This window comes from Anas platyrhynchos, chromosome 34 (assembly GCF_047663525.1).
Source record: "Anas platyrhynchos isolate ZD024472 breed Pekin duck chromosome 34, IASCAAS_PekinDuck_T2T, whole genome shotgun sequence".
NCBI classification, from domain to species: domain Eukaryota; kingdom Metazoa; phylum Chordata; class Aves; order Anseriformes; family Anatidae; genus Anas; species Anas platyrhynchos.
In genome coordinates, this window is record NC_092622.1 from 1,090,779 (window position 1) to 1,114,135 (window position 23,357).

A 23,357-nucleotide genomic window follows, 5' to 3' on the forward strand; every position below is an offset into this window, starting at 1 on the left:
GCACACTTCTTGCATGTGTGTGTGCATTAAGACGTGTGTGTGTGTGCATGTGTGTCTGCATGAACACGTGTGTGCACATATGTATGCACACGTGTGCCTGCGAGTGCGTGTGTGTGCATGCATGCACACGGGGTGCACACGTGTGTGCTGGTGGGGCTTGGGGATGCCGGTGCTGAGCCACCTGCAGGGCTGTGCACCGTGGTGTGTGTGCAGTGCGTGTGCAATGCATGCACAGCGTGCAGTGCATGCACAGCATGCAGCGTGTGCACAGTATGCAGTGCATGCACAGCTTGCAGTGCACGCACCGTGTACAGTACATGCACCGCATGCAATGCATGCACCATGTGCAGTGCATGCACAGTGTGCAGTCCGTGCACAGTGTGCAGTCCATGCACCGCATGCAATGCATGCACCGTGTGCAGTGCATGCAGCGGTGCAATCCAGGGCTCTCAGGGCGCTGCGTGCTGCAGTCCCGGTGCAGCTCCCACATACCAGGGTCTGATCCATGCCCCCCTCAGGACCCCTTGTCCCAGCCCGCCCCCCACTTCCAAGAGCCACCCGTTGCCCACCAGTTCCTCCCAGCTGCTAACTGGGAGCAGGGCACCCGCTGCAGGCTGTGCCTGTGGTGTCAGCGTGCGCCGGGCGCGTGTTCTGTTCCAGGCCAGGCTGACATCCCGCACGGGGCTGAGCCGGAAAAAAATCCCCATGTCAGCCCAGCTTTTCCGAGCAAGTTCCCCTTTCATCTTCGGGGGTGTTTTCGTGTTCCCCCCCCCTCTCCGGGCTATCAGCAGGAACCTCCTGCGCACCCGCTGCGATAAGGCGCCCGGGCTATCCTGCCTGAACAATGTCAGCGCTCGCAAACAGGACCTGGCCTTTGTTGTCTGCGCTTTCTTGGCATCTCGGGATCCTATTTTTTTATTTTATTTATATTTTGGTGCAAATTCCTAGAAGCACGAGGGCGGGCGGCCCTGAGCTCGGGCGGTCGCAGAGGAGAGGGGTTGCGGAGAGGCTGGAGCGAGGTTTATTGTGGGATCCGATACACGACGGCTACACCCGTGTCGAAGCCATAAATTAAGCCATGCACAAGCTCCGGGCCGCGGGGTCCTCTCCTCGGTGCCCGGTGGGGGAGGCCGTGCAGCTGGGAAGCGATAAAATAGCTTGATGCTTTATTAAATATATTAAATCTTAATAATTAAATAATAAAGGCGCGCGTCTCCTTCTGTTGAACGCCCTGGGCGAGGCCGTGAGTAGTCCCTGACCCGACCAGGGAGCGAGCAGGAGCCGGCTGGAGAATGTAGGAAAATGCCTGGAAAACACCAAAATGCTGAGAAAACACCCAAACAGCTCGGAAAGCCAAAGCTCATCAGGTGAGGGCTCGGGCCCCAGCAGTCTCAACCCCCGGAACCTTCCCGTGGCTCCGTGGGATCCCCAGGACGCACAGCTCCAAGCGGCCCCGAAGCACCCTGGGACCAGCCTTTTCCAGCAAAACCCCCCCAAAAAAACCCAAAACCCAGAGCTGTGCCAGGTCCTGATGGGGAATTCCTGGTGCTGCCCTTTTGGGGCACAGCACGGGGATGGATCCGGCTGGGTAGGGGGCTGTGGGGTGGGATGGGGCTGGGCGCAGGCTGCCCGCTGTGCTCCCCAGCCAGCATCAAATTTCGGCTCCGGGGGATATTTTTATAAACAGGCTGGAAGATTTCTTGCTTGCTATTTTTTTTTCTTTTTTTCTTTTTTCTTTTTTTTTTTTCCACCTTGCGGATTTAGAAGCCACTGGGGTGGGAAAAGCCAAGGGGGCCACGGTGATGGGGGGGGGGGGGTGGTCCGCAGCCCCGGTGCTCAGCACTCCTGCTTGGGTTTGTCCAGGGAGTGGTGCAGCTTCTTCAGCGTCTTTTTGATCCTCAGGGCCGTGAGCCGCGCCGAGGGGCTCTGGTACCAGCACTCCTTCATCACCTTAGCCAGGGCAGACAGAACCTGGGGGGGGGGGGAGCGAACAAGGAGTGATGCTTCGGGTGATGCCAGGGCTCCCCAAACCTCCCCGGGCTCCCCAAACATCCCCAGGCTCCCCAAACCTCCCCCAGGGTTTGCAAAAGCTTTGGGGTGGGGGTCCCGGGTTCCACCCATCCTCGCCCCCGCTGCCACCCGGAGCTCGTGGCCCCTCCGTGGGCACTTTGCAGCCGGGTACCCCAAAACTGCGGCCCCCGTGAGGCCCCCCCGAGCCCTCGCCGAAGCCTCACCGAGTCGGAGAAGAGGCGGTTGGGGATGACGGGGGTCTGCTGGTCGACGCACACCACCTTCTTCATGTCCTCGAAGCTGGGGTCGCTGGGCACCACGTCGAAGAAGGGCGGCCGGTACTCCTCCACGATGCCTGGGGGGGGGCACAGGGAATGGGAACGGGGGCTACGGGGTGCCCAAGCTGCCCCCTGTGCCCGTCCCTAGGGTGGCACGGGCACAGCCCTGGGTTGGGGTGCACCGCTCCGGCCCCACCACGGGTCTTGGTGGGACGTCTCGGGAAGGCGAGGGGGGGCCCAGCACCGTCTCCAACCCTAATGGGGGCTCCGGCACCAACTCCAGCCCCAATAAAACCCCGCAGCCATGGCGAGCCCGCCAGCTGGCCCTGCTAATCCTTGCTTAGTGCCTCCATATGGCCGTGCAGCCATGGGGTTTTCCCTCCCCCCAGGCTGCCCCGAGCACCCCACAGCCCCGTGTACCCCCGGGGTACCGGTGACCCCAAACCCCATCCCGGCTCCTCGGTGCCCCGGGGCCGTGCACGCGTGCCCGGGTTCCCCGCAAGGGTTAAAGCTGGCGGCTGAAGGTCGTCCCCTGCACATGGCCACGGTAATTCGGAGTAAATGTTTAATCTGAAGGAGCCCCAGGGCAGTAAATGAGATTATCCCGACCAGACTGCGCCTGGGGGGGACCTGCTGCTTCACCCTCCAGCGCCCACCATTTAATTAATGCCGCTAATGGGCTCTGCCGGTGGTGCTGAGCGGCGCTGGCTGGGGCAGGAGCCTCCTCTGCGGGGGTCCCCAGCTCTGTCCCCGTCCCCGAGCAAAAACCCCGTGGCCGGAGGTCCCGGCCGTGGCCGGCTTCCAGGCAGCGCTGGATGCTGCTTGTTTTCTAATCAGCACTGAACAAACAGAACGCTGATTGAGTCTAATGGGCCCTTTAATCAGGGAGCCGGGTGCTGACACCAGATTACAGTGTTTATAAATTTACAGCTAATCTGCTGGGCGAAGGGAAAAAAAAAAAAAAAAAAAGGAAAAAGGGAAAAAAAAAGAAAGGAAAAAGGGGAAAAAAAAAGGAAAAGGGGAAAAAAAAGGAAAAGGGGGAAAAAAAGGAAAAAAGGAAAAAAAAAGGAAAAAGGGAAAAAAAGGAAAAAAGGAAAAAAAAGGAAAAAGGGGAAAAAAAAGGAAAAAGAGAAAAAAAAGGAAAAAGGGAAAAAAAAAGGAAAAAGGGAAAAAAAAGGAAAAAGGGGAAAAAAAAGGAAAAAGGGAAAAAAATAAAAAAGGAAGAAGGGGGAAAAAAAAAAGGAAAAAAGGGAAAAAAAAAAAGGAAAAAGGAAAAAAAAAAAAGGAGAAGGAGGAGAGAAGGAGGGAGGAGCGCTCACCGTTCACCGCCGTCCGCCGGGTGATCTCCCAGAGCACCAGCCCGTAGGCCCAGATGTCCGTCTTCTTGTAGGACTCGAAGCAGTCGGTGCGGATCTGCTCGCTCAGCACCTCGGGGGCCATGTAGCGCTTGGTGCCCACCCGCGGGTTGGTGCCGATGTCCAGGTAGTCGCTGCCTTGGGAGTGCATGACGGCCAGCCCTGGGCGGACAGACAGACGGACGGGTGGATGGGTGGATGGACAGACGGACGGACAGACGGATGGATGTATGGATGGATGGATGGACGGACGGACGGACGGACGGATGGATGGATGGGTGGATGGATGGATGGAAAGATGGATGGACGGATGGATGGACGGACAGATGGATGGATGGATGGATGGATGGATGGATGGACGGACGGACGGACGGACGGATGGATGGATGGATGGACAGACGGATGGATGGATGGATGGATGGATGGATGGATGGATGGACGGACGGACGGATGGACAGATGGATGGATGGATGGATGGACAGATGGATGGATGGATGGATGGATGGATGGATGGACGGACGGACGGATGGATGGATGGATGGATGGACGGACGGATGGACAGATGGATGGATGGATGGATGGATGGATGGATGGACGGATGGATGGATGGATGGATGGCGGTCAGAAGGACGTCACCATCACCCCCCCGGGGGAGCGGGGTCTCACCCAGGTCGGCGATGCAGCACTGCCGGTTGCTTTTCACCAGGATGTTCCTGCTCTTCAGGTCGCGGTGGGCGATGGCGGCCTTGCCCTGGGTGCCGAAAATCTCCACGTGGAGGTGGACGAGGCCGCAGATGATGGAGGCCGCCAGCCCCAGGCAGGTCTCCACATCCAGGGCCGTCCTCTGCAGGTAGTCGTAGAGGGAGCCGTTCTCGTGGTAGTGGGTGATGAGCCACAGCTGGGTGCTGGAGTTCCTCGAAGTCATGTCGGAGGCGATGAAGCCTGGATGGGGAGAGGAGCGGGGTCACGGAGCCACCGCGCCGCCGTCCCCAGTGCCCCCCTGTGTGACCCCCATCCTCACCCAGGATGTTGTCGTGCCGGAGGAGGACGGTGTTGTAGATCTCCGTCTCGCGGAACCACGACTGCTCGTCCCGGGAGGAGAAGATCTTCACGGCCACGTTCTCCCCGTGCCACACGCCTCGCCACACCTCGCCGTAGCGCCCTTTGCCTGCCCCAACCACGGCATCCCCTTAACACGGCCCCTCCGGACCCCAAGGGATCCCAACCCCGTCCCCGTCCCTCTGTGATAAACCCAGCTCCCAGTGGGGAATGGCAACGGGGTGATGCAGGACCCGTCATATCGGGGTGGGCTGACCTCGGGCAGGTGCCACCCACCCCAAGAATTGGGGTCTCTATGGGGTTTTGGCTACAGGGCTTGGGTCCAACCCCTCCCCGTGGGTTTGGCATCGCGGTGCCACCACTGGCAGCTGCGGGAAGGGGCTCCGGCCCCTTCTGTCCTCACCCACGCACTCCACGAGGGTGATCTGCCGAGCCACCGTCCTCTGGACGAGGAAGGGCAGCCCCGAGCCGCTTCCCGTGGTGCAGTCATCGTTCAGCAGGTCCTGAGGAACCAAGGCAGCCGGTGAGCCCGGTGGCCACCCCGCACCGCACGGCCCCCTCTTTTGGGGACAGCCGGGGGTCTCCCCCCTTGGTGCCCACCCACCTCCAGCGTGCTGTCTCCCACCAGGGAGGCTTTGAGCATGAGGTCGGTGTCCCCCAGGTCGCTGTGCTTGAAGAGGAGCCTCTCGCGGCGGTGCTGGGCCAGCTTCCAGAGGAAAAGCGCCGTGAGCGCCGCGAGGACGAGGAGGGCGAGCAGCGGGACGAAGATCATCAGGAGGAGGTTGGACAGGGACGGCGCCTTCTCCAGGGCTTCTTCTCCTGGTGGAGGGGAAAGGATGGGGGGGGGGAAAGGAAGGGGGGGCTTGGGCTTGGACCTGGGGAGGTTTTGGGGTTTGGGTTTGGGTTTGGGCATGGGAGGGGGGCTCTGCAGTGGGGCCACCCCCATGGATGGGGGCACAGCACAAGGAGAGGCACTGGGGGCACCTCGCTCGCCCCATCCTGCATTCAAAAGGGGGACCCTGGCAATGCCGGGAGAGGAGAGGGATTATTTAGAGACCCAAACACATCTCCACACCCCCAAAAAACCCTTCCCCTCTCCCTCTGACTCCTCGAAAAGGGAAGGGGGACAGCCCGGAGGCGAGGCTGGGGCAGCCGCGGCTTCCCGTACCTGGCAGGTAGAACTCCAGCTCGGCGTTGCACATGTTGGAGTCGCAGCACCTGGTGCCGTACTGCTCCATCACGTACGGGCTGCAGTTCTCCAACAGGTTGGTGGAGAAGCAGCCCCGGTGCTGGACGATCCTCCCGTCCTCCCGCCGCTTGCTGACGAAGCACACCTTGCCCGTGCAGTTGGGCACGCTGCAGTGCGGCACGTCGCACGCGCACAGCAGCTCGTCTGCGGGCACGAGGACAGCACGCGTTGCGCCACGGGGCCGGGATGCCCCGTTCGGGGTCAGCCGCCACCCGTCCTAGGGATGCTGGTGGCTTTGGGGTCAACGGGATCTATGCTCAAGACCCTAGAAGCAGGCTGGGACCACCAGGAGGCAGCAGAGGGGATGCGCGGGGAAAACGCATCCGTGCCATGGGCTGGAACAACAAATTGGGCTGCCCGAGCTCGCAGCGCACAGCCCGGGGGTTGAATCCTGCCCATGGAGCCCCAGGGAGTTTTGGAACCTGAGTTTTGGACTCTGGGGGTGTTGTGTTTTGGGATCCAGGCACCGAATGTGCAGCCCCTCGCCACGGGGCCAGGGGGCGGCTGCGCTCCCGCCTCCCGATTTAGCTCTGCCCTTTGGCGCAGAAAATATCCCTCCTGGAATCAGCAAGTTCAGCACGAGGGCAGCCAGACGGACGGTGGCAAGGGGACAGACAGACAGCCGGCCGGCCGCAGCCCCCCACGGCCCCATGCTGGTGACCTGGGCTTGGTGGCGTGGGCTGGGGACCATCCCTGGCGCTCCTCGGGGGCTCCACGTCCCCCCTGCCCAGAGCCGGGACGATCCCAGCCTGGATCCACCCCGGGTCCCCCCGGTGCTCTCTGGGGACCACGAGCAGCTCCTTGCTGCTCCCCACCACCAGCAGCACCTCCCCGGAGCCACGTCCTGCAGTTGGTTATTTTGAGCAGAGCAAGCGATTAAGTTTCCAAACAGCCCCGAGTTTATTTTAACCGCCCCGCGTGGGGCGGAAGGCGTCGGGCACGGCCCCAGCTTCATTTTCTGCTCCGTTTTGCTACTCACCGGCAGCAAGGCCGAGGGAGAAGGTCAGCAGTGCCACCATGGCCCCGCCACAGGCTTCTTGGGACATTTTCCTGCAGGAAAAAAAAAAAAAAAAGGGGGGTGACGGTGGCAGCCACAGCCCTGGGGCACCCCCAACATCCCGGGGCTGGCGGCCGGGCAAAATGTGGGCACAGCCCCGCGGTGGCTTTGGGAAGGAAGCAGCGGGACGCGGTGTCCGACGGGGAGGGAGGGCAGCGAGGCGAGGTAGGATGTGCTGCTTGCAAGTGGAATTCGGCTCCGGACGTCCCGGTTGCAGCCCTTCCTGCGAGCAGTTCCCCGGGACGGCTGCAGACGCACGCGGAGCCGGTGGGATGCCGGGATGCCCCGTACGGCCCCACGGCACTCGAGATTTGGGGTAGGAAGGGGGCATCGCCACGGCCACAAGGCCCCCACAGCCTCCCCCGTCACCACGAGTGGTACCTTGGTGTGTCCCACGGACATCAGTGGGGCTGGAGGTCTGCGGGATGGGGCTGGGAGCCCCCACGCCCCGCTGCGCACCCCCAGGTCCCCGCCGCAGCCGGAGCCGCCCCGGCAGCTGGCTGCAATCCGGGGCTCAGCGCCGGGAGGGGGCTTTTGTACAGAGCTTATCAATGACACAAGCGGAGTCACTGCGGGCGGCCAAGAATTCCCCAGCTGCGCCTTTGGGGAAGGTTTAGCCATGATTTTTTTTTTTTAATTATTATGACTTTTTATTTTTCAATAGCTCCTCGGAAAAGGAGGAATTTTGGCCAAGCCCCTCGCGGCACCGCCGCGCGTTCCCTTCCCACGAGGCCGGGACCTGGCTCCCCAACCCCACCTCGCTCCCTTCTCCGTCACCCGCGATTCCCAATATAAACACGCCGAAGTCGCCGTTTCCTGCAATTCAAGGAGCCCTGCCCATGGCAGCCAGGACAGGAATCAAGATTGTTTAGATTCTGGCCTTGATGGGGAAAGGCAGTCACGCAAACACGGCCGCGCGGAAAGGCACACGGACGTGGCCGTCCCGGGCAGAGCTGCGACGGCTCCGGCCGCTGCGCAGCATAAAAATGGGCTTTTCCTCCCCAAAATAGCTCACTTTGTTGTAGCTCGTGGAGAGGAAACGGTGACCCGAGCTCAGGGCTGTGGTGAGAGCAGGATCCGCCCCGGTAGGAGCGGTGCCTGGCCGCTCGCAGCGCTCCTCACCGGCCGGTCCCTTGGTTAGCAGGGGGTCAGCCCTACAAGGATGAGATTTGGGAAATAAATTCAGCTGGGGCCGTTCAGCTCTCGGGTTGTGAGCCCCTGGGATGCTCCTAGGCATGCCGGTCACCTCGCAATTTGGTGTGCTGGGGAATGAATCTTTTTAATACGGAAACGGAGACTCCCAGGCAGTGAATCCCCTCCTCGGAGGCGCTTCCAGGACGCCACCAAGCAAAACCCTGGCTTGTCAGAGCCCTGCGGGGTTTTCGCCATTCAACCCAAAATGGTCCGGACCTCACCGAAAACCTCACTGCCCACGAGACAAAATTGCAAGCAAAGCAAACCCTAACCCAGAGCCGTCCCCAGCACCGAGCTGTAGAAAACCAGGGTCAGAAATATCCCGGGACACATCTGCAACGGGTCAAAACCAGCCCTGACGCCCCCCCCCAGTCTCTTCCCATTTCAAGCTGCGGCGTTTGCACCCCCTGGGGGTCCTCAGCAGCACCTCCAGCCCCGAAATGCTGGCAGCGAGCCACCCCACAGCTTTACGTCCCGTCATCCTGGGGGATCTGCAGCAGCTTCGGCCACAGGGGGAGGAAAAAAAATTGGATAAATCCCCCCTGGGGGGGGTTAGGGCTGGGCAGGAGCATCCCTGGCCAGGCAGAGGCTGTAGCACTCGCTGCCTTATGCACCAGAGGGGCTGAAATGCTGGAAGTCCCTGTTGTTGGGAAGGTCTTGAGCAAGACCCAGTGTGGAGAAGAGGAATTTCCCTGCCCTGGAATGGAGGCAGAGGCCAAGGGGCTGCTCGGAAAGCAGCACCGGGGACAGGAGCCAGCAGGAAAGCCCGGACCCGCTGGGTACCTGGGCAGAAATGGGGCTGCAGCTCCCCGTGGCCACGCTTGCACGCTTCCAGCTGAGCAAACCCCGTTTCCTCCAGGAGAGCAAACCCCGTTTCCTCCAGGAGGAACATTTCCCAAACGGCACAAGAAGGATGGAGGCGAAATTCAGGCGCAGCGGGGACCCGCGGGGACAGGCTGCGCACCCCGGCCCCGTGCACCACCGTAGGACGCACGCAGAGAGCAGCAAAACCAGCTCAGACACATTAATAAGAGAAACAGGAACATGATGCCAGCTCTCTCATCAGCTCAGGGTCTTGTTAGCAGCTGTATAATATTTTAGCTCTTTGCTGAGGACCCGGGGTCGGATCCTGCTCTCAGCCACGCTGCCGTAAATCCAGGTTTATGTCCCCAAAATCCAGATTCCGGCATCTGCTACCCTGACGTAAACCCTGGTGTCCCACCGAACGTCATGGAAACGGGGCCAGCTCCTGATTTTGGCCACGCTGGTGAAAATCCAGAGGGAAACCGGCCGATCTCCGAGCCTGGAGACGTTCGGCAGGGATCAGCCCCTGCCCTGGGCTCGCCAGCAGCTGCCCTGGGCATTAAAAAGTGATGGAGGCTTTGAGGAAAGAAGACGGAGACCCCCGGGAGCAGAAGGCAGGACCAGGCTGGGGGGTCCCGACCCCACAGAGGTGGGGGTCCCACATGGCCCCGCTCTGTGCAGCTTCCCCCGAGGGCGCTTTGGGACTCACCTACAGCATCCGCGCCGGCCCCGTGGGTGCTGCCCGGCTCTGCTGCTGCTCCTGGGGAGGATTCCTGGTTGTGGCCCCCCCGTGTCCCACACCAGGCTCAGCCAGGGACGCTCCCAGCCGTGCCCTGCACCCCGAGGAACCTCATGGGGACCCCAAAGAGGTTCAGCTCCCGGCCCGGCCCCGCTGCCCCGACGCGGCCGCCTGGCGAGCGCTCTGTGGTCTGGATGTGGGAGAAGTCAAAAAAATGTTTCTTATTACTGCCTCTTCCTGCCTGGCTTTTCTCCACCACTCCCAGCTAATAAAGCATTTCCTATTGCTGAGCACACATCCCCATCCAGCCTCCCTTCCTCCCGCACACCGGGCCCCAGCTCCATCCTGGTTGCTCTCCCTCGTCCCGCTCCTCCCGCCCCTGTCCCTCCCCAGCTGCTTCCCCAAATTTTCCTGAATTTTGAGCCCGGGAGAGGCCCCGGGGCTGCACCCTGCCAGGTCCAGAGCACCCAAAGCCTCCTGCACCCGGCGGAGTCGCAGCCGCTCCATTTGTGGGGTTTATTTGGGGGTACCAGGGGTAGGGAGGATGCTGTGGGTTGGCGTTAGAGCACCGGGCACCTCTCCCACCACCCCAATGCTTGTCCCCCATGGGTATGGGAACATTATGGGGGAGCAAAGGGGCTTCCCAGCTGTCCAGTGCTGTCCCCAGTAGGATTTTTGGAGCTCAAGGAGCACTGCACCGAGGGGTGCTCGGCCTTCTCTGCAGGGCTGGGACAAAGGGACCCACGGGCACGTCTCCCATATGTGCCACCACCCTCGAGACCCCCCAGCTGCGCTGGGACACCCGCGGTGGTGCCGTTCCCACGGCGTGGGGCGCACGGAGCCAACCCCACCGCGGGCAGCGGAAACGCCGCTTCCCCTTTTGCTGCCCCGGGGTTGCAGTTTCAGCCACCCTGGCTGGGGTCCCGTGTCCGTCCCCCATCCCTCAGCTCCTCCCCAGCACCCCCCAGCCCCAGCTTTCTCCCAGCTGCTCCTTGCAGACACCTCGAGCAGCTCACGTGGAGGCAGCCGGCAGCCCCCGGGGCCGGCGTCGCATCCTCTTTCCTAACCCAGCTACGTGGCCTGATTTCCCTCGCCGTTCCCCGTTTCATCACAAACCCCAATTGCATCACGAGCCCAAAATTGCAGCACGACCCTTCCTGGAGCCGTCGCGGCCTCTCCGCCTGGGCACTGGCGGCAGAGCTCGGCCGTGGAGCTTTGAGGTCCTGCCCGAGGTTCCTCCGCTATCTCCCCGATCACCCTCGACGGAGGAAGTGAGACAAACAAGAGCACAAAACCAGGATCAAACGCGCGGAGCCTTCATGCGTGACCTTGCCCGTGGCGGAGGCGGGAGGAATTTTCGCCGAGCCGGCGTCCACGCATGGGAAACGGGCAGTTTCCATCAGATAGCAGCGCCCGTCTGCCGGAGGAAGTCTGTGCCGCAGCCGCGCTATCGCCGTGACCATCTCTGCCCCGGCGCAGATTGCAGCTGCCAGCCCTTCCCCGTTTTTTATTTTTGGGGGGGGGTTCAACAAGGGGGGGGGGACAGCGGACCCGAATTTTGCCCTCAGCAGCCGGGTGCTGGATGCGCAGTGTCCAGCAAGGGCTCTGCTTCAGGCGCTGCTCTCTTCTGCACTGTTTTTTTTTTTTAAGCGCTGGGGGAAAAAAAAGAGATTTTTAAAGACCTCGAGAAGCTGCTGTAACAACAGGCAGCCCAAGGAGGTTTTCTACCCGGTCTGCCACCGGAATTTCAGCAGGGCAAGGATGGTTCTGAGAGATTTCCAGCACCGGGATGAGAAAAAACTGGGAGATGGAGGCTGAGCAGCAAGGAGAGGGGAGGAGAAGACTCGTGCCCAGTGCTGCCTGCCTCTACGGGCAGACAAACCGTGGCCATGCCGAACCCAGGAGCACCAAACCCCTGCCCTGACCCGAATATTTCCTCGCCTTTGCACAGCTCGAGGCCACCCCTAGCTCGTGGTGCAGCAGGAGGCCGCTGCCTCCCACCCGTTGTGCTCCGTGCCGGGCTCTGGGGGTGCCAGCCCCGCGCTGAATCACAGCGGGATGGGTGCTGGCGGTGCCGGCCACGCCGGGGCTGTGCCGCCGGCACGATGGCGCAAGCTCCCCACCGCTCCCACCTCCAAGCCAAAAACAAAAAATCAGCCTTTATTAAATAATTCCGGCTTCTTATGGCCACGTGCTGCAGTTTCGCCCCGCAGAGCAGCCCATGCGCCCATGGGACCACAGCCAGCCACCCCTGCGGGTGTCACCAAGGGGCCGCGAGCCTCCATCCTCCGCTGTCCCCGGCTGTCCCCGTCCCCTGTGCGGCAGGAGCGTGGCACGAGCCAAGGTCTCTCCGTGCACGTCCGCCCCCGGCTCATCTGTGAGCCGTGGCAGAAGCTGGCACCGGAGGAAGGCGCCGCGGGGAGCCCGGCGCGAGCCAAGGCTGGGGGGGAACAGGAGGGAGGCGGCGGCGCCTGGAGCCCCTGCGAGGCACAGCCCCAAACTGGGGAGGACTGGGGGGAGCGGGTGGCTTTGTGCCCCCCAAGAGGACAGGGCAATGATGGGCTCGGCTCTGGGTTGCAGGTTCTGCCTGCCCACAGGGAAGGGTTATTTATTTTATTTATTACCAGGGGATTTAAGTGATTCGAGTGCCTCTTGCTGCAAGGTGCTCTCCCTGCCACCAAACCCTCCCTGCCTGCAAGCTGCAGGAGGCAGCGAGGGCTGCTCAGGATCCGGATTTCACCTCCCCGCATCCCCACGGGGTCACGTCGAGGCGTTTTTAGGAGGAACTTGAAATATTTACACCACCAGCAGCATCCCCGTGACTCAGACATGGCTGCTGGGGACCCGTGATGTTCACAGGGAGCAGAGCCAGGACTGTCCCTGCCGCCCCCAAACCTGCACAGGGTGAGGACCCCACGGCCCCTTGCTTTTGTTTGCAGCTCAAATCCTCGCTCAAACCATTCTGGTGCACGAATCAAGAGCTGCATGGGGAAGATGTCCTGCTTTAACCACATCTGGGTGGCTGCAGCGTGACGGCAAACTTGAGCTCGCTGCCATCCCGGCACGTGGTGCGGCACGGCTGGGGAATGCACCAGCAAAAAAATAACTGCACAGAGGGGAGCTGGTGCTGGGGGGCACCAGAGGTCCCTGTGGGTGCAAGGCGAGGTGTTTTGGGACAAAGCAGGAGCAGGGAAATTGATGCCACCAGGGCAGTCGGGCCGCCCTGGCTGGGGGATGCTCGCAGCATGGGTGAGGCTTCGCTGCCAGCCCGACGAGCAGCCCTGGGGTTTATTCATTAAATCAATCCCGTTAACATGGCAACTGCTCCCACTTTAATTTGCACAGTCACGTTCCGCCACACTCCGCGAGATCCAGATCTCCGTAAGATCCAAGAGGCAAAAAAAAAAAAGGACAGGAGGGAGCCCCCTTCTGCCCCCACCCTGCCCCGGCTCCTGGCGGAGGGCAGGATCCCCCCCCCAGCACCATGGGGCCGGGCAGAGCCAAGGCGTGGGATGACGAGGGGCTGGGCAGGGAGCAGGGACCTGGGCTCATCCCCTGCCAAAACCACCCAGCAGGTCCCGAAGCAGTTGGGGCCCTCGCCCCGAGACCTCCCACCTTAGGGTCCCTTTCCCCCTTTCTTCCTTTTCTTCTCGTTCCCCGCTTCCTTGGCAGCTCTCTTCTCCTCCTGCAGCTCCTTGTACCTCCACTTGGGCGGCTGCAGCAGCTCCTTGTCCTTGGCACGACGCCTCCACTCCCTCCTGCTGGCCGGTGGCGAGGAGGCCTTGGTCAGCTTGATTTTCGGGACGTGCTCCCCGGGGAAGATGCTGTTCCCGCGCAGCAGCAGCAGCCGCCGGGGCAGGAAGCCCAGGAGGCGATTTTGGGGACAGCGTGGAGGCAGGAGCCGGATCTCCGACACCGCTTGGCCGTTGCACGATGCTGCCCCGGCCACGGGGCTGGCGGTGCCCGGATCTGGCACGTGCTGCTGGAGGATCTCCGGCACCGACAGCCGGCGTTTGCCCACCTCGGGGGGGCTGTCGGGGCAGACGGTTTGGCAAGCGGTGGCCACGAAGGGGCTGGCCAGGGCGGTGGTCATCCTCACCATGTGGTCCATCACGCCGTCCTCCTCGGGGTCGTGAGGGAAGCGGAAAGTGAAGAGGGAGCGGATTTTCTCCGACAGCTTCTGGCTCCGGGATTTGGGGCTCAGGGCTTTGGCCACCAGCCCGGCCAGCGCTGGCCACTCGGGGAGGTAGCGGGTGCCGAATTGCTCGGCCCGCGGGCGCCGCAGGAGGCTGCGGATGCGAACGGTCGTCTCGAAGCGGCCGGTGAAGGCTGCCCACTCCCTGGCCGTCTTCCCTTTGATGGGATCCACTGCCTGCAGGTCGGCTCCTGGTGACACCGGGATGCAAAGGATGTCACCGCAGGTGTCCCCGCTCCATCCCCAAAATCACCCCGGAGCTCAGGCTGCGCGCACGAGGCAGCACAAAAATCAAAACAAGAACCCATCCATCCAAAAAAAAAAAAAAAATGTATTTGGGCTGCGTTCACAGCTCAGCATTTGGGGGCAGTGACCAGCAGGTGTCACCACGGCCCAGGCTGGCACTGGACGGACAGCCGGACAGCGTGCCGGACAGACGGACAGCCTGGTTAGGGTCAGAGGAGCCGCAGGGAAGGGCTCAGAGCCCCTGCCCTGCATGGAAGGGCTCTGCAAAGCAGCTTTGGGCTGTCCAAGTTGGGATATTGGGATATTGGGATATTGGTGCCACAACACCCCAGGGTAGCCGTGACCCCCCTGGTGTCCCCCCCTCCAACCAAGAGCATCAGTGCAGGCCCTTCACTTCCCAACCAGAGCTTCAGGAACCAGAGGGGATGCCCAAAAGCATCAGAGCTCAGGCTCCAGCAGGTGCCGGGGCCGCTCACCCGCCAGCAGCAGGGCGGCCACGCAGTCCTCCTGCCCCTGCACCGCCGCCTTCATCAGCGCCGTCAGCCCGCGGCCGTCGCGCCTGTCCAGGTCCAGCGCCGGGAAGTAATTCAGGAGGTAGTTGACTATCGTGATGTGTCCTTCGCAGAGGAGAAGCCTCGTTAGCGTTTGGGTGGTTAACGAGGGTTAATTGTTAGCGCCCGCTTTGTAGGAAGGGGCTTGGTGGGGGCGTCTCGAACGCAAACGCGGGGCAAGGTTGGGGGGAGCTGGACCTGACCCCGTCTTGGTTTGCTTTGCAAGAGGCTGGGTGGCAACGTGCAGAGCACGGTGCTGGCTCGCCAGCTGCTTCAAGCAGGTAATGCAGGAAAAAATCAAAAATAATAATAATAATAAAAAATCACCAATTCTAGCAATAATTAGAAGCAGGAATAGGGCACGATCCCACCGCAGCGCACTCCCTCTGCGGCTCATCAGCCCTGGATGGCCCTGGGGGAGCAGAACTGATCCACAAAGAGAAAATTGGGATTGGAACAGAAGTTTTGGTTCCCAGAAGTGGAATTTACTGCTCAGGCCTTTTGCTGGTGTGGATCTGTGTGGCTCACTCGGCTTTTTTTTTGGTGAGCTGCTGGGCTGACCAAGCGCAGGGTCTGGCTGAGTTCTGCTGCTCAGGCAGGACTGGTTGCAAGGGAACATTTCTGTAAAATCTCTGCTTTTACACAATTTAATCATTTTTAAGACTGCACTGACATAAGCCATAAGGTTGTACAGGGCAGGTCACTTTGCTTTGGCCCCTTGTCTTTCCTGGCTGCTCGTTTTTTGGGGTTGCAGAGGGAAGGGATGGGCACGAGGGGCGCCTACCTGCTTGTGCTGCCATCATGAGCGCCGTGTTCCCCTCCTTGTCCTGCTGGTTGACATCGATGTGCGGGCACTGCCGCAGCAGGGGCACGATGTCCACGAAGCCCTTGCAGCAGGCGACCATCAGCCCGTTCTGCAGGGGACAGCGCTCAGAGCGGGACCACCACCGCCCTCCCCACCCCAAACCCGAAGGGTCCGGGATGGGAAGGAGGCTGTGGTTCAGCTCTGTGGGTCCACACAACCCCAGGAGACCCCAATCACCCATCCCACAGCTCTGGGGGCTCATCCTGAGCTCTGCCCCCTGCTCACCCTCCTTCAGCAGCCACCACCCTCCAGAGTTTGCCCGTTCCCAGGACACCCTCTCCAATCCTCCCCCAGCCACTCACCCTGCCGTTGATATCCAGCTCCGTGGCCTCCCTCCTGCTCACCCCGCGCTCCAGCCTCTCCCTCACCAGCTTGGCATCGTTCCTGAGGCAGCACTGGTAGAGGCTCAGGTCCTCGGCACCACCGGTCTCCGCAGGGAGCTCAGTGCAGGGGTAAACGGAGTCATCAGAGAGGATGCTGCAGGTGTCCGAGAGCTCGGACTCCGCGCTCGACTCATCCTCCTCCTCCTCCTCCTCGTAGGACAGCTCAGGGTCGGAGGCTGCAGCACGTTCTCCTCTTCCATGCTCATCTGTCATCCGGCCCGGGCAGCGAGTCCTGCTCGGCACCGAGCCCTGCTAGGGGCCGGCTGCGTCTGCTGGCTCGGTGGGACCGCGAGCGCTCGCCGTGCGCTCACTCCCCGCTGCGCAGACACAGAGTGGGGCGTGGGAAGGGGCCGTGGGGTGGCTGCGATGCCGCGGTTCCCATCCTCTCCCCCCAGCCCCGTGCTTGCACTGGGAGCTCAGCTGCTGGGCAGGGAACGGATCCTGACACCGCTGGGCAGGGCAAGCGAGGAGGCACAAGCAAAGCAGCTGGGGGAGAGGATGCGGCTGAGAAGGGGGAGAAAGGAGAAAAAATTTGGTCCCACAGCAGCCTCTGCTTCACTGGGTGACATGAAAGCAGCTGCAAAAGGCCCTGCTGGCAGCAGGAGAGGGGCAGCGAGCAGGCACAGCTCTGCTCCCCGCAGCCAAATCGCTCCAGGAGCCAGGCTGGAGCAGCCCAAAGCTCCCATCACAGCTCCTGGGTCTGGGGCAGGCTGCAGCAATGAGGGCTCTGTGCTTGGAAGCAGAAGCCAACCATTAATTGATCGCAGCTGGGAGAGGGGTAAAAAGCCTCAGCAATCCCATTAAATTCTCCCATCCCTCCTCAAAATCCCACAGCAGACCGTGGGGGTGAGGGGTGCTCTTCCCTCCATGCCCTGACCTTACCTGGGGCTGCGCAGACCTTCGCCACGAGTCCCCCCTTGGCTGGGGACCATCCCGGCTCCCCCCAAGGAAGAAAATCCCTGTGAGGCTCCAGAGCCAGCAGGGAATTGCCCTTTTGGTGGGGAAGAGGCTTCTGCCTTGGATCGGGGAGAGCCTTTGCGCACCTCAGCTGTGACAACTCGCGCGTTGCCACGGGCTCAGCAAGTCAGGACATCTTAATTTAAACCGTTGCTTAAAATGGCTCCATCCACCTTGAGCAGGATCAGGGCTGCTTGGGTAGGATTTAGGATCCTTAGCCGAGGAGCTGCTGCGAGCCCAGGGCTGTATTTTTACCCACCTCAGCTCAGGAGGGTGCCGCTGCCTCAGCGACCCCAACCACCCCCAGCAAAAACCCCCAGAGCCCCCTCCCAGCTCCCTCTGTGCACAGGTGAATTTGCTGATGGGGTAAGCCTGGGGGGGTGCTGCTTTTTTGCAGGATAACCCAATGTCTGCTGGTGCATTAATTAATCTCCTGTAATCCCCTCCCGAGTGGTGTGGCAGAGCCGTGCCTCCAGCCCACCTCCTTCTCGGGGCACTGCATTGCTGAGCCATCGGGGCAGCCGCTGGCTGAGGAGCTGCAAAACTTCTTCCCTGAGCTTCCCATGCAGCCCGGCTGCTTCTCTTATCATGATTTATTATGTTTTATTTTTTTTATTATTATTTTTTTGCTTGGTTTTAAGTGTTTTCTATGGCATGGGGACAGCTGTGAGATCCGGGAAAGGGTGCGCTCTGCCTCCGGATCGGACGTTCTCATGGAAAAATGCAAAAAAACAAGGCTCAGAAGCAGGAGTTTGCTGGGTCCCAAGGCGGATCGCAGAAGGCCACGCTCTGCATTTAAAGCAGCGGCCAAGGCAGAATCCCAAAGGTCCCTTTGCTCGTGCCCTTCCGTGCGACCGCAGGGAGCAGAAGAAGGATCCCAGCTGTCTCCTCTGCTGCGCTCATCCCCGCTCCGACGCTGGGTTTGGGCTCTGTGCCCACGGTTTCCTCCCAAGCCCTGTGTCCCCCCTGCCCTGCCCACCCCTGCAGGGTGCCAGGACCCCCCCTTGAGCCCTTGGGTGCCATCGCCAGCCCCGTCCCAGCCCAGGGGCAGCCTCTGCTGCCCCCAAATCCACCCCTTTCCCTTTGGGGTGCCCCGTGCCAAGCTGCGCCCCTCTGCTCCAACGGCACAGCGGTGTCACCGCGGTGTCACCCATCCCGCAGCCTTCCTGCCTGATCTCGGGAGGATGCCAGGAGCAGATTTGGGGCTTAGGGAGTTATCGGGGGCACCCCGGGCCATAATCTCCCGCGTGGCTCACGCGGCGGGCGCTGAGCCGGTTGCGTAAGGGCGAGGTCCCCGGGTGCCGGTGGCTTTTCGCCCTCTGCGCCTCCGCGGCGTGGGCGAGCGAGGCTTGTGGCACGCGTGGGGCTTTCAGTGGGGCGACAGCGGGGGGGATGAGTCCTTGCAGAGCTTTTTGCTGCCCCCCTGGGGGCTTTGCAGAGCCGCCGGCTGCCGCAAGGGGATGCCGGAGGCTGCGGGAAGAGGCTGCGGGAGGAGAGCGGGGACGGGACCGGGAGCGCACGGGTGGGAGAAGGCGGTGGGCAGGGGTGGGAAGGGCGGGCGGATTTTTTTTTATTCCTCGTGTTTATTTGAAGAAGTTCGCGCAAAAGACGTGCCGGCATCCTCCCAGCTGCCCTCGCATCCTCCCAGGTGTCCTCCCAGGTGTGGTGGAACCATCCCAACCGGGACAGCATCCTCCTAGGTGCCACTGCATCCTGCTGGGTGCGCGGGCATCCTCCCCAGCACCACGACATCCCCCAGCCTCGCTGCCTGGGAACCCATTCCTTAACCCCATCCTCTGCCCGAGGCAGGGAGCGAGGCTGGCCTCGGAGGCCGAGAAGCCAGCGGATGACGAAGGAGGCACCACGGGGGCCTGGGGACGAGCTGCCAGGAGCGGTTCTGGCGGCGGCGGAGCATCGCTCGCTCTCCCGCTGAACCCGAAGACACTAAATCACCGCTGACGCCCAGGAGCATCCGCGCAGGTGGGGGGGCCGGGAAGGGGCTGGAGGGAAGCCCTGATCTTTCACCCCTCGCTCAGGGTCCGTCCGGGAGCGCCGAGCCCGGTGGTCTGGCCCAGGTCACTCATCCCTCACTGCCCGGTCATCTCCATCACAAAACCAGGGCGCAATAACTCAGCATGGAAGGGAAGTGGAGGGCGTTGATTTAAACCCACAGCCGGGCTCTGCTCACCCCAGCCCACCTCGCCGCGGTCAGGGCTGGGTCATGGCCGAGTGCAGCTCCTGCCCCGCATCGGGGCACGGCTGTGGGGATGTGGGGTGTTTGGGAGAGGTCTGGGGGGGGAGTCTGGTGATATTTAGGGCGTCCGTCCCTCCCAGCAGCCCTTCCCTGATGCCACGTGCTCAGTTCCCTCTGCTGGCCCAAGGGGAGACACGGTCCATCCACAGGGCAGCACCGGGGGGCATGGAGAAACCCAGGGGTGCCTGCGTTTTTGGGATGCCGGGGTCCCCACATCCCAGGCATCCAAGCTGGCTGCTTCCAGGAGCGTGGGCAACTCCCCAGCCACGCTGCTGGGACGAGGCTGGGCTCAATCCATGATTTACATCGCTGCAGTTGTGTGGTTGTGGCTGGGATCGGGGCAGCTCCTGCACGCACAGCAAAGGCCGCGCTCTGCGGGGTGCAGAAGCCAGCTCGGAGACCACTTTGAGCCTCCAAGTGGCGATGAGGTTGCAAAGCCCCTGGCACCGAGGCCAGCCCTGAGCCAAGAGATCTGCAGCGTGATGTCGGAGAGGGCTGAGCAGCCTCCCGGTGCCAGCACAGGCTCCGGACCTGGGAATTGAACTGGGATTTACCACCAGCACGCACTGAGACCATAATCTGACTTATCCATGACGCAGCACAACGGCACGAGGACTAACAAGGGGTGCTGGGAAAAGACGTCTTGGGGACTAAAATAAAAATCGAACTCTGGATTTCGTTCCCTTCCTTAACACAATCACATTTTCACAAACCCCGTGCAGGTAAAGTGGACACCAGCCCAGCACGGCCGATCAGGGACCCGTGCATGTTCCTTACCAGCCTTTTCTGTCTCTTTTCTGCTCACGGAGCAGCAGCATCAGGCCAAAAAGCTTTTGGGTTACAGCTCTGGAACATGTTTTTTGCAGCCCAGTTTGAGGCTTTGGAACCAAAGCAGAGAAGAGCCCCTGGGGCAGGGGTTTCTCCCAGCCCCATCCTTTTTAATGTAGGACCACGGGGTTAAAAAAAAAAATAAAAAATAAACCCAAAGAGAGCAGCTTTTCTGATTAAATTACAGATGGCCAGAGATCAATTTCAATTTCTCCTTTTTTTTTTTTTTTTTTTCAAGTGTGGGGGGGGAAGCACCGTGCGTGGCACAGAGGAGGGGGCAGAAAATTAGACTTGCTAATCCCACGGCCGTAATTGTACATAAAGAGAGATGGTGCCGCACTGGGTCCCTGGTGGGCCAGGGGTAATTTAGGGTTGCTTTACGAAGCCTGGATGAAATTTGGAAGGAGAGGGGCTTCCCCCCCCCTTGCAGTAATTGTATTTCTGGTGCCGCAGATGGTGCTGGCTCCGGATCCTTGCTATAAAGAAGATGGATCGCAGCGCGTGGAGGGAGGCGGTCGGGGCCGGTGACCGCACGGCGCTCCGGCTCGCAACTCGAGCCTTCTCCATCAAGCCCCTACAAGGCAGTGGCACGACGTGGCAGGTAAAGGCCACCGTGTCCCATGCTCTGCTTCCCCCAGGGTTATTTCCAGCCCGTCCCCACGTCCCTCAGCCCTCCCAGGTACCTGCGTTCGGCTGCCCCTTGAGCTGTTGGGTTAATCTCGTAGCACTTTTGGTGACCCCCCTGAGCGGGTGCCCAGGTCTGGGGTTCGTTAGCAGGGTGATGGTTGGGTGGCCAACACAACGCAGCTGTGCTCAAGCACCTGGCTGCATGGAAGGAGACCGAGAGCCAGAAAATTTCTGGAAATCCTGATTTTGGAAGCAGGTGAATGCGCTTGATGATGTATGGCTCTCAGGAGCTCTAAGGAAGATGCTTGGGAGGAGCTGCAGAGCCACCCCAGAGCCCCCAAATCCCCACCTCGGGGTGCTCACGGCTCCTGCCCTGCTCCTTGGGGGCAAGGCAAGAAGCAGGGGCTGCAGAAAACCTCAGGGGCAGTGAGCAGGCTCCTAACAGAGGAGCCCGGTCCCTCTCTGTGTCAATAAATGTCGGGTTATCCGAGCACGCAGGCAATAAATAGAAGCCAGCAGCTTCCCCGAGCATCCCCACGCTCCTAGGACCACGCTGCCCCACAGCCACGGGGAAGGGACGTGTGCGAGGACCCAGGACTGGGGACGGAGCCGGGGCTCTGGTGATTTACAAGATGTGACAACGCCAGCTGAAAATGATGAATAGGAAGTTGCTAATGCCGCTCCCCAGCTGGGCTCAGTTAGTATTAGCGGAGGGGAGAGGACATCCCCAGCTATTTATCATCTTTCCCCAGGCCCCTCTGCCTCTAGGACTGTGAACACCCAGTACCCAGCGCCTACTGGCTTGGTTAACCCTTTCTGAGGCTGCCTTGGGGTGGGTCCCTGCTGCTCCCACCCTACCTGCAGCAGCAGGATGTGGGTTTTGCTCTCTTTTGCTCTCTTTCTGCCCCAAAATGCCCTGCAGGTGGTTCTGAGGCTGCCGGAGGAAAGCAGGTAGGGGTTGGGAAGGCTTTGCAGAAGCTGTTTCTAGGGCAGAAAACAGAGTTTTTGCCTTTTTATTGTTATTTTTGGTGCTAAAGGGGAGCCCCTGCCTGTAGGGTGGGCAGCACTGGGTGGGCTGAGGCTTGGCAGCTCCTTACAGCAGTGAGGGGGCTGCAGGGGGAGAGGTGAGGGAGGGGGCTGCAGAAAGCCGTGAAACACAGCTGGGGCCACGGCCAGAAAAAGAAACCCAACACACCCAAAAAGCTGTCCAAACACAGCCGGCAAAGCTGCTCCTGGAGCCGGCCGTGCACAGGGCACCCCCAGCATCACCCGTCCGTCCCTCCTGCAGCCCTGTGGCATTATTAGATTTTGCAGGATAGCAGGCGGGTGTTTGGGAGGTTAATTAAGCCAAGGCACTGCTGCCTGGGAAGCCGGAGCCGCGGGTGGCTCAGCCATCGGCCTCCCTGGCTGAACCAAAAACTGCCCCAGCACCGTGCGCCCAGGACCACCCGAATTGCCAGGGACCCCACAGGAGTGGGGTGGTCCCCTTGGAGCAGAATTAGCCCCATCCTTCCTGCTATGGGTTTTGCAGTGTCAGAACATTGTGCAAATCAAAGCACCCCAACCGCATCCCCGTTATCCCGAACTTTGGGGACCAGGCACGGGGGGACCAGCTGGGTTCCTCGCTGGGGAGCTGAGCCAGGCTAACGCTTGTATTCAGCAGCCTCTGGGCTTCTCCTTCCCACTAGGGTTGGATCCAGGGATTGGGGAAGCCAGGGGTGAGAAGAGAGGAGCAGGAACCGTGGTGCCCTTCGGGGCTGCTGTCGCTGCTCTCGGCTCACGCCGCGGGCTCGGGCGCAGCGTGTAACCCGACGCTCCCATTCCTGTCATGTTTTACATGGCTGGGCATGTGGTTATATTTTGTTTTGCCAACCTTTGCTTTCCCCAAAGGAGGGAATGAAAGGGCCAGTGTGCCGCCAATTTATTGTGCCTCATGAGAGCCCCATGGCTGCCGAAAAAGCAGATGCCTTCTGCTCAATCTGGCCTGTTGCTATGTAAACCTCCTTCCCGCTTTGATGTCCCCTATAAATACTCCATGTGTTTCCAATAAACTGGCATTTTTATCACTGGAGCTGTTAAAGGCAGATCTGTGTCAGATTTGTCCCTAGGCTCGGCTGGGGGCTCGCTCGGGATAACCTTCCTGCCCTCGGAGAGGAGCTCGGTGGATCTGGAGAGGGGTCCGGAGGGGCTGCAGCGGTGTCACCTCCCCGTGGTGTCACCTCCCCACTCTGCTGCTGCGTTGCTGGGTGCAGTGCAGGCTGCAAGCCTGGCACGCCGTTCCCGGGAGGCAAAGGAAAGCTCTTGTTATTTTTTTGGGGTTTTGTTTTCTTTCCTAATTTGCAGCTTACAGGAGGCAACAGCCAAAGGGTGCGCAGGAAACGCAGCCTCGCACCCCTCCACGGCTTCCCTTTTATTTATTTTTTTTATTATCGCACGGATCTATTAGGACGAAAGCCACCTCACCTGCTCACAAAACACCTTCTTAACCTCCCTGCGGTTCCCCCCTGCCCTTTCCCGTGTATAAATCTCCCTGATTATCATTGTCGCCCAAGGACAGAGCGCGAGCCCTCCCCCAGCTCTGGGCACCTCCTCCATCATCTGCGTGAAGCCGACGCGCTCCCCGCTCCCCGTAGCGGATTCTCCAGCTTTAGGTGATGCCCACAGGGATTTGGGGTGCTCACCCCCAGACCAGGGGTGCCTGGGCTG

General features: G+C 61.0%; 2 protein-coding genes across 3 annotated transcripts; both read right to left on the bottom strand.

Annotated features, from left to right (window-relative positions):
• Window positions 1-998: 998 nt before the first annotated feature.
• ACVRL1 (activin A receptor like type 1) lies at window positions 999-11,140 on the bottom strand. Its single transcript, XM_072031874.1, has 11 exons — window positions 11,074-11,140; window positions 9,716-9,935; window positions 6,931-7,001; window positions 5,871-6,095; window positions 5,307-5,521; window positions 5,106-5,205; window positions 4,665-4,811; window positions 4,310-4,585; window positions 3,608-3,805; window positions 2,235-2,365; window positions 999-1,971 (listed from the first exon to the last, which is right to left on the bottom strand). Exons 1-11 carry the CDS (start codon window positions 11,123-11,125, stop codon window positions 1,837-1,839), a joined length of 1,770 nt encoding a protein of 589 aa, XP_071887975.1. The 5' UTR covers window positions 11,126-11,140; the 3' UTR covers window positions 999-1,836.
• Window positions 11,141-13,054: 1,914 nt separating this feature from the next.
• ANKRD33 (ankyrin repeat domain 33) lies at window positions 13,055-17,244 on the bottom strand. 2 transcript variants are annotated; one of them, XM_027445750.3, is made up of 5 exons: window positions 16,868-17,244; window positions 15,905-16,302; window positions 15,522-15,651; window positions 14,663-14,803; window positions 13,055-14,131 (listed from the first exon to the last, which is right to left on the bottom strand). In XM_027445750.3, exons 2-5 carry the CDS (start codon window positions 16,196-16,198, stop codon window positions 13,362-13,364), a joined length of 1,335 nt encoding a protein of 444 aa, XP_027301551.1. In that variant the 5' UTR covers window positions 16,199-16,302; window positions 16,868-17,244; the 3' UTR covers window positions 13,055-13,361. The 2 variants fall into 2 exon arrangements, with proteins under 2 accessions (XP_027301551.1, XP_071887976.1); XM_072031875.1 differs by lacking the exon at window positions 16,868-17,244 and having other exon boundaries at window positions 15,905-16,700.
• Window positions 17,245-23,357: the final 6,113 nt, after the last annotated feature.

Excerpts from the sequence above, each read along its gene's own strand:
- ACVRL1 (XM_072031874.1), bottom strand. The coding sequence starts at position 11,125 with ATGCGTGGACGCCGGCTCGGCGAAAATTCCTCCCGCCTCCGCCACGGG. Across the intron at positions 7,002-9,715 it reads GGCCGGCGCGGATGCTGTAG|GAAAATGTCCCAAGAAGCCT; the intron begins GTGAGTCCCAAA and ends TTTTTCCTGCAG. Across the intron at positions 6,096-6,930 it reads CTCCCTCGGCCTTGCTGCCG|ACGAGCTGCTGTGCGCGTGC; the intron begins GTGAGTAGCAAA and ends TCGTGCCCGCAG.
- ANKRD33 (XM_027445750.3), bottom strand. The coding sequence starts at position 16,198 with ATGACAGATGAGCATGGAAGAGGAGAACGTGCTGCAGCCTCCGACCCT. Across the intron at positions 15,652-15,904 it reads AGCTGGATATCAACGGCAGG|AACGGGCTGATGGTCGCCTG; the intron begins GTGAGTGGCTGG and ends TGTCCCCTGCAG. Across the intron at positions 14,804-15,521 it reads CATGATGGCAGCACAAGCAG|GACACATCACGATAGTCAAC; the intron begins GTAGGCGCCCCT and ends TCCTCTGCGAAG.